The sequence below is a fragment of the Rattus rattus genome, chromosome 6 (assembly GCF_011064425.1).
Source record: "Rattus rattus isolate New Zealand chromosome 6, Rrattus_CSIRO_v1, whole genome shotgun sequence".
NCBI lineage: Eukaryota > Metazoa > Chordata > Mammalia > Rodentia > Muridae > Rattus > Rattus rattus.
Window position 1 is genome coordinate 90,897,987 of NC_046159.1, and position 13,108 is coordinate 90,911,094.

A 13,108-nucleotide genomic window follows, 5' to 3' on the forward strand; every position below is an offset into this window, starting at 1 on the left:
TCCACAAAGCTAAAATGTGAAAACTACCCAGACGCTACTTAGTGGATGAGAGGCAAAGAGCATGCAAATAAGTGACCAGCACAGACCTGGGAGAAATGAAACCCTGCTATTTATTTGCAGCAACCTTGCTGGAACTGGAGTTCATTATTAAATGAAACGGGCTAGGAACAGGACAAATGCTCTCATGCAACTATGGAAATACTGAGCCAATCTCTTGGAAAAGGAGAGTAGAATTAATGAGCAGTGGAGGGTAGCTGAAGCTCAGAGGTGAGCTTCAAACCAGACAGGAGGGCCCCACCTCTGGGTCTTCTTTAACATAGTAGCTGACAACTAAACCACCCGTATTTCAAAACAACTAAGAGTGTAGAAAGCTCAACACAAAATGGTATGTGAAGACAAAAATTCTTGTTGCCATGATTTATTATTATAGATGCTATACACGCACTGAATTACCATAATGTACCCCCTAGACACGTACACGTTATATAGAGGCACATAAACCCTTACATGTGGTGGAGGAAAGGCGCATGCTGAGCTTTTTAACTCACCGGGCTAATGGATCTAGGTATAAATATGTGGATTCAGGAATACAGGCAAGGAAGAGAAAAATAGGCCTAAAGTCTTGACACGATAGAACAAACATGTATCTTCATATTACATCTAATGGCTTTCCTGTTCTAGAGAATTTCTTTAAAAGGTATGTAACGGGATTTTCTGGGACATTTTGAAATGAATTTGTTTGTCATTTCAGCTCCATGCTCTGTCTGATGACAGTGTGTGTGATTTTCAAGACCCCACCTTGGCTCCTCTGAGAGACACAGAGAGGTTTGGCATTGTGCAGCGTTTGTTTGCCTCCGCCGACATTGCCCTGGAGAGGATGCAGTTTTCTGCGAAAGCCACCATCCTGAAGGACTCCTGCATGTTCCCGCTAATTCTTCATATCACTCTTAGTGGGCTTTACAGTTTAAGCAAAGAGCATGAGGAACATCTTTGTCAGTCAGAAGTACATGCTACCGGCCAAGACTAGGTACTTCTTAGGATTAAGAAAATACTTTGGGATTTGGGGCCCACGCAGGTTAAGTCTGTCAGTGAATTCCAATGCACACCAGGAGTGGTATCTTTCTGTACTGTGGACAAGCACAGTACAGAAATGGGTTATTTTCACCAGAGGCCTACTGTGCCGACACCTGAGTTACTGAGGGAAGAACCACCTTTTACTTTATTTTCCACTCACTTGGGATATACAAAACCAAAAATCTCAGATTTTACATCAGTTCATCATAAGCTGTGAATGCACAGGGAAGCATGTCCTTTGAACATGCTGTACAATGCTGGGTGACTGGGAACTAGAAATGCTACTGGAGTATATAAAACAATTATAGTAAGAACACCTCATTTTACCCACCTCAACATGAGAATTTAAATCTATTCCTCATATTTGGCTTTGTTGTCCTTTGATGAACATACTATGTCTGGGGCAATTCCAGTGCATTCTGGGAATCTGTCACATGTTGCAATTGCTATCGAAGGCAATTCTGAACATGTGTAGTTGGGTGTTAAGTTTTGATGTCCTTCTGCTTCCCCAGACTTGAACAGTCTTCTCAAGTCTCCTGACTGCACTGAGAGCATGTTACTATTGATCAGACCCAATGCCCCTGGGCACAGCAAGCAGTGAGGTGAACGTTAGCTCCCACTTCATCCATGGGCACCTTCAGATTATAAGGAAGAGTTAACAAAGATAAAGTACGTCGTTTCTTTTAAACATGAGACTCAACCTTATGCAGCTCCCTATTACAGGGTTTATAAAGTTGCACACCAGCAACACTGCTCACGAACTAACCATAAATCAGGAAGAAAAATGCAACTTGTGTACTTGTGCTATATTGGTGGTACCTTATCTTGTGTCTATTTCTGACATCAGGCATGAAGAGCAAGCTATGAACAGAACATGTAATATGAATCTACAGGTGGAAAAACATGTGCATGAGGAAACGTGTCAAGATTCAGGAGACCCAGCAGTGACTCTGAATAATTCAGAGACTTTGAGATTGGTACAAAAGGCAAAACATGTTATGTCTCCACTTTTGCATTCTAGTTAGAATTTTGTATTATCCTTCTAATTAAGGAAAAAAGAACCCTGAAGATGGGACATATAAAAACCCGAGTATAAACGGGGCTGGGGAGACTGCTGAGGGGGTCTAAGTCTGTCGTGCAAGCGTGGAAACCTGCAGTGGGTCTCTGTGGAGAATGCCGAGCATCATGATCACCTGCACCACCAGCACGGCAAGGCAGACAGGGCGATGTCTGGGTTTGCTGGTTTACCAGAGCAGCCAACCAGAGAGCTTCAACTGCAGTCAGAAAGCCTGTCTGAGGGGTTGGGAATTTAGCTCAGTGGTAGAGCGCTTGCCTAGCAAGCGCAAGGCCCTGGGTTCGGTCCCAGCTCCAAAAAAAAAAAAAAAAAAAAAAAGCCTGTCTGAAAAAAAAAAAAAAAAAAAAACCCTGGAAAGCACAGAAGATACATGCCTCTAGCCTCTGTGTGCATATGTGGGCGCACACAAATCATAAAAGCAATACATTCTCCTGGATACATCAGAAAGACTCAAGTCTTTCTTTAGTAGCAAGTTCCTGAATGTGAGTTATGGAATGCTAAAACCCAGCACAGGAGGGTCACCAAGGGCTGCTGGAAAAGCTTCCTGTACACAGAGCCATGTTTCACCGAGTTCTCGCCGTCTTCCTGCAGGCCCAGTATAAAATGCAGCCAACAAGTCTGCTTGATGAAACACATGGCTTCTCTTTCCTGGACACGAGGGAAGTGGCTACAGGGTGACTCACGCTGTCTAATCAGTCTCTCTTTCTTGATTCTGTATTTTAATCTGCCCAATTCTGAAAACCTCCACTACAAAAGCCACCAATAATCCTCAGCTGACAGAAACAAAAGCATAGGGAACTCTTGCAGAAAAGTAGAGGCAGGTGAAAATTTATTTAGGTGGAAGAAAATTACATCAGGGACTTAACAAAATCATTTAAACCAATGTTAATGTAATACCCTGCAGTTTTCTCTCTTAGGTCTACCTATAAACAAAACACTTCAAATTTCTCAACAGCAAATATTTCTTTATATACACAAAAGTATTTTAACAGGAATGTGCGATTTCACAAACTAAACATTGCAATAATTTTAAGCTATATCTGGAAATATGTTCCAAGATTTATAGTGAGTTTCTGAAAGGTCAGCCCATAGAGGAGCGCAGGAGTGATTCTTCTCTTTGCAGAAACTCATCACACTGGGACTTTGAAAGTAGGGATGCTTAATCTTTACTTTTAAACCTTTTCATCAGAACGTTACTTAAGCAGCTTGGCCAGCTTTGACTTTTATAAGCATGCTGTCTTCTACTGAAAATTTCTTTCAGTCACTTCAGAGGGTAGAGTTAAAAAAAAAAAAAAAAAAAAGCATGTGTTTCTATCAGGTCCTAACCGGAGGAAAGGTATACATCAGTGATCTGGGTGGACGGGGGTTAAAACTTCCCACAGCAAGTCACTCAAATGCTCCTCGTGGGCTCTGACAATTCAAAGTAACTTGCAGAAATTTTGATCGTGCTGACTAATTTTATGTCAACTTGACATAGACATCTAAGGAGGGAACCCCAGTTAAGAAAATGCCTCTCTAAGATTGGGCAGTAGGCAAGCCTGTAGAACATCATCCTAATCACTGATTGATGGGGGAGGAGCCAGCCCTTATGGGCAGTTATCCCCAGGCTGGTGGTCCTGGTTTTAAAAAGAAAGTAGACTGAGCAAGCCATGTAATAATCTAGAGAGTAAACAGCACTCCTCCATGGCCCCTGCACCAGCTCTTGCCTCCAGGTTCCTGCTCTGTCTGAGTTTTTATCTGGGCTGATGATGAACTGTGGCGTGGAAATGTAAGTCAAATAAACTCCTTCATTACCAAGTTGCTTTGGTCATGGTGTTTCATCCCAGCAATAGCAACTTTAACTATTTGTAACTTTTGTAAGAAATCAGTGTTATGGAAGAAACGGGAACCAGTTCTTTTAGGATGACATACAGTGAAATTTGCATTTCATGTTCAAATGTGTATGAGTTGATGTAAGAGAACCATGAAATAACAACATTAATGTTATAAAGGATTTACTAATAAACTCATTTAGGTATTAAGTTACACAAAGTAGGACTTAGCTAAGGGAGCAATGCTTCCACAGAACTTGAAAATAAGCAGTGTGCTGACCAGGCTTGTCAGGAACAACAGGGAAAAGTCTGTTCCTCAAACACAACTGAAGTTTAAGACCATTAAGCCTTTCCCCATATCAGAATACTTGTCACTAAGGTGGCTCGAGGGTGTGGTACAGGGGACAGCCATCATATCGTCCTGACCTGCCATTAAGTTCCTGTCCTTTCATCAGGCAAAGCATAAGTCTACAAGGTGGGCAAGATGACCCTGGATAACAACCACCCAACAGATCAACACTGTCGTGTCTTTGCTGTATAAATCTCCCAGCTGCCCCTGGCTCTGAGGCCAGGACCTGAAGGAGAGTTAAGGACAGCAGCACAAATGGAATGTATAGGCCTAAGGCCTGTATACACTGGTAAAAATTTGTCTGAGGCTGCTTCCTCTTTGTGCATTAACAAGAACCATGCACATTATTATTAAAGATTTTTCCTCTGTTAATTTTCATGTGCTCAGAGTGATTTCTCCCTGGGAAGTCATGTTCCTTTTAGAACAGGACAGCATCAAACTAGTTCTGCCTGAAAGACTAGGGTATTTCTCACTTGGACTATGCTTACTAGCAGTGTTACCATTAACCAGCACTCTTACATAAGATGTAACCATGTCTTAATTGGTAATGGCTTCTGGCTTAATATAGCTGAGAGGGATTTTGTTTCTGAGGTGCTGGCGTGTGCTAGGGCCATGTGTACTGCAGGCTTACATAGTGCTCTACCTTAGCCCCTTAGGGAACAGTTGTAATGCTCTCTCTCTTGCTAGTTTTAAGTCTCCTCCAAGTTCTCAGGCAACCTTGACAAGTAGAGGAGGTAAGCCAGATTTGAGGTATGGTCTATCACATTTACATGAGTGAGCGCGCGCACGCGCACACACACGCACACGCACACACACCGCCTATTTGTAGTTCGCCTTTGGCTCAATTACAATAAAGACGACTATTTCTGACTTATGAAATGGAAGCTGGGACTACTGCTCAGTAATGGAGCATGCTCAGCATATGCAAAGCCCTGGGCTTTAAGCCCAAGAACATCTTTGCTCTGGTAGTAAGAATATTTATTTCAAGAGACCTAAAAAGCAGTAGTTTTATATATAAGAAATATTCAGCTTCCAAGTTATAAGAGGCATTTACCTTAACTACTGATGTGCTAATTCAGTTTATGTGGGTGATTAAAAAAAAGTATGAAAAAATGGCCATTCTAACCTGTGCCCCAAGGCTGCTTGTTATCCCAGCACAGCGTACTAGCCACAAGCCAGGAAGCAGTCAGAAAGAAGAAAAGGTATTTTCTAGACTTTAGGGTGCACTAATTGGACTTCACTGTATTTTTTTCTGATGACGATACAGGTGTGTATAAAGCCTCACACTATGGGTAAAATCCAGGTTGCAGTGTCAATTTTAGGCACAAGGATAAAAATAAAGGACAGCTTCAGAGTGTTAAGATCAGTGTACTCTGACGTAAGTATGCCAGAGGATTTCAACTGTCTTCCATTAGTGAATGGTGTGATTAGCAAGGGACTTGGAACAGGATTCTAATGGGACTCCTAGATTAGAACCACTGAAAAGCAGAGCAGACTGTCTGCCGACTGCAGCTACATCACAGAGCTCTCTTAAACCTGGGGATGGATTCCTGAACAGTTTACCATCTGCTATTTCCCCTCCCAATGAGGCGACTTTACAGGGACTGAAGCAGAAGCAACATCGGCTAAGAGAACACATTTAATAAGCAATCTCAGTCTTATTACCACAGCACAGCCAGTTTCTCCTTAGAGTTGACGCTGAAGACAAGCATTACCTTAGCCCTACTTAACATGTAGAAGGTAAAGGGAGATTAAATATTATCAAAATCATAGTCGGAAGTAGGCTCTTAGTCACCAGAAGCAGTACAAGTATTTTTACTTTTATCACACAGGACTATTTTTAAGACATTCTTGTAGTGTTTTGCCTAAGTGTTACAAGCCAATTGTGCTTATCTTAAAAAAGAGAGCATCATTCTCTCTTTTTTTCCCTCCAAAGACTAGGTTTCTCTGTATAACACCTCTGGTTATCCCAGAACTCAATCTGTAGACCAGGCTGGTCTTGAACTCAAAGAGATCCACCTGCCTCTGCTTCCCAAGTGCTGGGATTAAAGGCATGTGCCGACAACACCCAGCCATTCTTTCATTTTTTTAGTCCCCCAAGGATGTGTGACTTTTTGTGTTTTTCAACAGCCATTCCAGGATTCAAAGTAACAAGATGGAAATATGATAAATACTTTTAAAAGAATATAACTTTAAAAGCTAAAACAAAAACACAAGTTAAAATAACCTACCTTAAAAAACTAGAGAATGATCATCTTCCTCAGGTGTATCACGTACACTTACAAAAAGACCAATATGATGCTGAATTTTTCATCAAATGTATTCTTTAAAAAAATCTGTGTATATTCAGTTATATACAATAATTTCATTATTTAAAATACTAAATTTCTCCCAAGAATTCCAAATACATTATAGATGTAGTAAGAATTCTCACAGCAAATTCCTTGGAACAAGAGGAGGGCAGGCACTAGAGTCTTTTAGTCTAAGTCAGCACAATTTCACTGGAGCTTAAGTAAATATTTCTTGAAGCCTCCATGCAAAAGTCTGTTGTTGTTGGCTTTTTTTTTTTATAAAGAAAATAAATTCTAATAATAAATGACAATTTTCTGAACTTAGTTTTTCTAATAAATGAAATATTCAGAAATATTGTACGTCAGCTCCAAGATGGAGCCAAAGCTCCATTTAAGAGAACATATGGCCAGAATATCTACGAATTTGAAAGTAACTAAAGATCTTAGAACACTAACTCTAACATGTGGGTGAATATATCTAGCCTTATTATTCATCAATTTTGGAAGAATGTATTATACACATAGCTTTGTGTGTGTGTGTATGTGGATATATACATATACACGTTTTTACAAAGTAAATTATGTACAGAAAACTTCAGAACTGCCTTTTCCTTATTTAGTATAAAGATTAGTTACTATAGAGGTAGGACCCTCAACCCTGTAATTCTGTATAGTGGAGGACTGTTTCAAGCTTTTTACATTTCTAGTTTAACCATTTAAAATAATTATAACTAATTCTGTGGCCTTGACAATCAACCTCAATCACTGATCATGACACTTGATATATATAAAAATAAGTACTGTTCTGAAGTTTGGATCATTTCTTGTGTTGCTGGGATCTCACCGGTGTTAGGCGCACACTCCCCCAATTAGAGCCCTGGGCCCTTGTTTGTGAGACGGGGTCTTGTTACCCAGGCTGGACTCCAACTTGCACTCCTCCTATCAGCCTCCTGGGTGCTGGGATTACTAGGTCTGGCATAATCATCATTTTGGCCAGATTAGTGCCTGGCCATAATCAATGCCCTGCTACTGGTCTTTACTGCTATCTTGAGCTATTTTCTAAATAACTTTGAATAATCAGTTTGTCATTTTAAAGGAAGTGTTTTACAACTTATTATAAATTACTCTAGAATCTAAGGTTTAGTCCTATTTCAGGAAGCTATGGTTTGCAATTGTATCAAGTCAGACAAAACAAACACTTTTGCTGTATTTGACCCTGGATATTAACTAAAAACAGAAATGGAGACTGTGCAGTAAAAGCACTGTAATACTGAAGGTGAAAATTCTACTGTAGGGCATTAAATTCACTCCATTAACTATGGTTAAATGACTTGTTCAGAGACATCATTTCTATAGCAACTTGCACATTTGAAAATGAAATTATACATGTAACCATTAGTTATAAAGAAATAACAACACCCTGAATGCTGAATGTGGACACTAATCTTTTAGTATACTTAGGGATACACAACTTCCCAAAGCACACTCACGTGTGTGTATATTTTTTTAACCTATTTCCAATTATTGAACACCACTGTATGCCCTTTCATATCCAGTAAAGCTATTATAAATAAGTCTGTTATGTTAGGCCCTTCCAATGAGAGAAGTATACATTTCCTTGTTAACATTACCTAGGAAGACTCTTTGTGTGAGGCCTGATGACTTCTATGGACTCAGATGGGAATGTGAGTTTCAAATTTAGTGATTTTTCACTGAGAAACGTTTGTATTTTCATAATATTGGCATCTATATTATAGTGAACAAAACTATCCTATCTCCATTAGGAGAAATCTAATGTGGTTATGCTGATGAATCATGAGTACCATTTATAACAGAAACAATGTTAAGTTCAGAGATATGCATTATGCAATTTTATATTTAACATGAGAAAGGTTATGTATGTGTGTGTGTGTGTGTGTGTTTTGTGTGTGTGTGTGAATATATATTTTGGCTATGAAATTCTAGAATTAAAATTTAAAAGCCTGAAGATTACAAATTATTAATATGGTAACTTATGTTTTATTATGAAAGTAATTTAAAACAATGTATAATATTGCTTCTTACCATATATAAGTACCTTTGTATGCATATCTGTGTTTAGCAATATCAATCTTCATACAAATGGATACATAACTCTGATGAGGGGAAAGCCAAAATCAGAAGTCAGATGTCTAGAGCTTGTCACCAAAAACATCATCAGTATTTAGGCACCAAACCCTTTAAAGCATGAGTCTTCTGACTGAAAAGCTGGCAGCAATATACACTAAGGTTAACTAAGCTCAGTGATGCTCTGTCTCAGTATGTGTCAATGTTCATGGAAGAACATGTACCATTCAGGAATCCTAGAGGAGGGCATCAACCCAGGTGACCGTGGAAATCAGTATACAGTGTCAATGCAGCTAAAGGACTTGGTTCCTAATCTTAAAACAAAAAAGTGTACTTTTAACAGAAATCTAAAGAGTATAGGCCATTACTTAGTATCTATTACATAATGATGCTAGGTGTGTGTATGTATCAATAACTGGCAATTATTTCCAAATCTTGTAAACCGTTCGTTCAATGGATTTGGTTTTTGACAAAACAGAGACTACCCTAACAAATCACTTCCTGTTTCAGAAATCACATTTGATGATTGACAAACAGCTTGCAGCTTAGAGACATCTTTAAATATCACAAACATTTGCACAGGCATATTTTTGCTGACTATTCTTAATAAACCAAACTGAAGTAATAGGTTTGAAATTTTATATTTGAAAATAAGTAAATGTTCTCTAAGTTGAGTAAAGTTTTGCAGGATAAGGCACTCTCTGTGTGCATGACCAGGCTTCCACCTGAGCCTCCATAACTAATATTCGACATCAGTCGGCATCAGCACATCACTGTGACAAATGGAAAGAATAATCCCATAGAGAGTGCAAGCTATCGCTCTTCGCTGTGTTCACTGGGGGGTGAGGGGAGCTGATTTATCTGTACAGATGAGATGAACAGCCGCACTCTGGAGCAGAGGGGGCACTGAGCAGATCAGGATAGTGTGGACTAGCTAGAACACTGGGATTTAAATTCTGCTTCTGTAACGAGGTTCATGAAAAAGGTCAATAGCTACTGGTTTTTTCCCCTAATAAGAGAATAATTGACCCTTCACTAACCACTTATGAGAATGATAGCATTACAAAACTATTTCAAGTATTCATTATCACAGTGAAAATATGAGCTGTTGGAGAGAATGATCTGAAAATTCCTTTGATGAAAAGGTAAGGGTACTAAATCAAAACTTACAAATGCTTCAACGCATTTCTTTATGTGGTATATGAATAGAAAGGTTTTATCCATAAAAAGTTAGAAAAATTAAGAGAAATTATATATTAGTACACCTTCCCAACCACAATTATATAAAAATTCCGCCTAGTGCACTGTTACTTCAATCTACACAATAAAAATGCCCGGGTGCGGCCGGCAGGCGCCTGTCCCTCTGCGTGTGCTCTCCAGCAGAAGGTTTACTTGTTGAGTCACTGTTTTAAAGTTTTATTTAACTGTTAACCTCACTGAATCATCAGTACACCCAGCTAATGGGGACCCACTGTGGCTCCGTCCTCAGTTTCTCAATGGCAGTTTGTAGGTTCTCAAAGGCTTTGTCTAGATTGTCATTTACGATGATCAAATCAAAGTAGTGGTTGTATGCTCTCTGAATCCGGGCACTTTCATCCACTGTTTTCTTCAAGTCAGAGTCCTGTGAAGGTTTAAAAAAAAGAAGTTTGCATGGTAATAAATACTGATTTGTTCAGATCTAAAGTGAGTTAAGAAATAAGGAGGTTGGATATTTGTTGGAATTCAGATGCCAGTTCTTAGAATCTATCCTATGCCATGCTGAAGGAGGTATTACCAGACATCGGTCCCTGTTGCAATCTTTCCATCTACTTCCGTGGCTTATGAATATTCTGTGCATTCTGTTTTGCTGGCAATAGAGTGAAATGCCTAACACTACCAAGGCGAGACAGGTAGTTGATTTCCAGCTAACTTCTCTGTAATCCTTTTCATCAAAAGGGTGTTATTTGGCCCATATAAATCCTGGATCCCCACTTGTATTGGCTGTTCCACGTAAAGCCAATTTGCCCCCTGTCACTTACAAGGACAAAGAATCATAATAGTGTGATTTGAAGACTCTAAGCTGTGCCAATATCCACACCCATAGACTTCAGCCTTATTTCTATGAAATTGTTGTTTGTATCAAATCAGGTACTACTAAATGGTCTGGAACCACACAGGGAGTGGAGTGCCTAAGTGATGGATTTGCATGAGCCAGTAAGGCTTTCCATATATTCCCACGACACCTTCACATGTAATTCTACAAGTGTGAACTGGGATCCTACTAATGCTTGCCAAGTTTCTGAATCAGTAGATAGCAATAAAACAGAAAGGGCTCCTGCTTTTTGGTAGAAAAGACAGGAAGAACAAATATAATATTTACAATTTGTAGGTACTTTAGAATAGAACATACTTAGGTACAAACACTTTTAAAAGATTTACTTTAGACAGCGTGATTAAAAGACTCTGAGTAAATGACAGTTACATTTAGAAAGAAGGAAGCCAAGGCAGTCCCAGAATACACAGGATGTAGATGGGAAGACTACAATGCACACATTTCAGCACCGAATCTTTTCATTTTATAAAAGAAAATCGGCTCTGTTTTAAATTAAGGGACAATATTGTTTAAAATCCTAAACTTACATCTAGTAAGTCAATGTTCATTCTGTAGTACTTGTGCATACAGCAGTGACTTCCTAAGTATGATTAGATGGGAGTATGCGTACTCAAAAGAAAAGGGAAAACAAGAGGTGTTACCATGGAAAGAGCCCCTACCGTCAAAAGCTTGGTGGTGATTCCTGCGTCCACCACAGCCTTGTGCATGGCACGCAAAGTCTCTAGCTCTGGAGCAGCAATAAACACCACGTAAGGCATGAACTCGGAGGTCCGCAGCACCTTCAGTGCCTGTGCAAGAGTCAGTACAAAGCATTTACAGTGTCAGAACGCGGAGTATGCTGGTCACCAGTCTCATTAACTGAAGTCTGTGTGTCTCTTCACAAGGTTCAGTACATAATTTCCTGCCTGTGCTCCCTGTCCTAACTTCTCTAAAACACCAACCCATTTATTTTGTTGTAAAATCAAGTGTTGTTGCTCTTTTCTCCTTCTTAAGGAAGGTATGAAATTTAGTGATCCAGACACGCAATCTTGGTTGATTGTAGAATTCTTAGTGCTGCATAATCATCATACTACTAAATCCTACACCTACAAATAAAAAACAACTCCACAGAAAAGATGAAAAGATCTTAAGAAACATTAGTGAAATAGCTAAATTGACACACTGTAAATTGCCTTTTGAATACTTATGTTTATACCAATAGAAAAATGCTACTCTTGGCCTTAATCAGAGAAGTGTCTTTTCTGGTGAACAGTGGTGAATACGGATGGACTCATGGCTGTGCCAGGATTGAGAGTAAGTGACGGATGAACGGATAAATGCACAGCCTTAACCAGAAGATTTATATACCATCCCCTCTGAGACTTAGGGGACACTGCAGAAGAAAGGAACAGTTGTAAGGACCAGAGGACAGGAGGGCTACTTGATCTAGTAAATACTGCACTTCTGCAGGTTCAATCACATGGTTTTACCCAAGCCTTGGTTGTCTGATTGACATTTATTTATGTATCTAGCTATGGACTCATAATGAGCTGAAAAACAGCCACATTTCTACCTTGATAAAGCACACGTCTCACAGCCTACATACACAGACAAAAGCTCCTCAGGAAACTAAAAAGTAACAACTGCTGTGGAATCCATGCAACTTACTTGTGGATTGACGTCCAAAATGCAAGTCCGTCCGGTTTGGACAACCTCAAGAATGGAGCCGATCTTAGTTCCATATAGGTTTCCTTCATATTCCCCATGCTCCAGATACTTCCCAGCTTTAATATCTGCTTCCATCTCTGATCGGGACACAAATTTATATGCCTGCCCATCCTTTTCGTCTTCTCTTGGCTTCCGTGAAGTAACTGGAATGAAATAAGGTTGAAAACTCGCACAAGGCAATATGAAGTTGTAAAATGTAGACTGAATATACACAGGGACAGCTTGGCGCATTTCACTCAGCTCATGGTCTGTCTCCTGGTTTTGGAAATGAAGCTAAAGGTCACAGCCAAGTATGTTTGTTTATCCACTGTCCAAGTTTTCTTTTCCATCAAAACAGTAGTTATGGTACAAAACTTATAGCCCTTGCACCGGATGCTTGTTGATTTCTAATTTAGAGGATTGTTTTAACGGATGGTTCACAATATAAACTTCATATAAAAACTGTGGTTTTTAATTCATCTTGAGACTTTAAGCATGCTCATCTGAGGGCTCCATGCTGTCTTTTCCTTATGAATGGCAGTCTCCTTGAAGATTCTATTACAGCACTCCTCTCTGGCTAAACATCTCTTTTCTTTTGGCACTTTGAGATAGGGTTTCTCTGTG

The 13,108-nt window shown here is 39.5% G+C and overlaps 2 protein-coding genes across 6 annotated transcripts in view; one reads left to right on the plus strand and one right to left on the minus strand.

Annotated features, from left to right (window-relative positions):
- The window catches only part of Gsdme (gasdermin E), a 57,059-nt gene extending 54,689 nt beyond the window's left edge, over nucleotides 1-2,370 (plus strand). Inside the window, exons 10-11 of the mRNA XM_032906538.1 lie at nucleotides 752-1,027; nucleotides 1,922-2,370. Coding sequence (XP_032762429.1) covers nucleotides 752-1,027 — 276 coding nt within the window. The 3' untranslated portion in view covers nucleotides 1,922-2,370. The remainder of the gene's footprint in view (nucleotides 1-751; nucleotides 1,028-1,921) is intronic.
- Nucleotides 2,371-5,930: 3,560 nt separating this feature from the next.
- Nucleotides 5,931-13,108, minus strand: part of Mpp6 (membrane palmitoylated protein 6) — an 83,979-nt gene continuing 76,801 nt past the window's right edge. For 4 of the 5 annotated variants that reach the window (XR_004388304.1, XR_004388301.1, XR_004388302.1 and 1 more), the window contains 2 exons: nucleotides 11,458-12,648; nucleotides 5,931-10,327 (listed from right to left, as the gene is read on the minus strand). Coding sequence is in view for 1 of the 5 variants with exons in the window: in XM_032906540.1 (XP_032762431.1) it covers nucleotides 10,151-10,327; nucleotides 11,458-11,586; nucleotides 12,446-12,648 (509 nt within the window). In the remaining 4 variants the exon portion in view is untranslated. The remainder of the gene's footprint in view (nucleotides 10,328-11,457; nucleotides 12,649-13,108) is intronic. The other variant, XM_032906540.1, reaches the window with a different exon arrangement.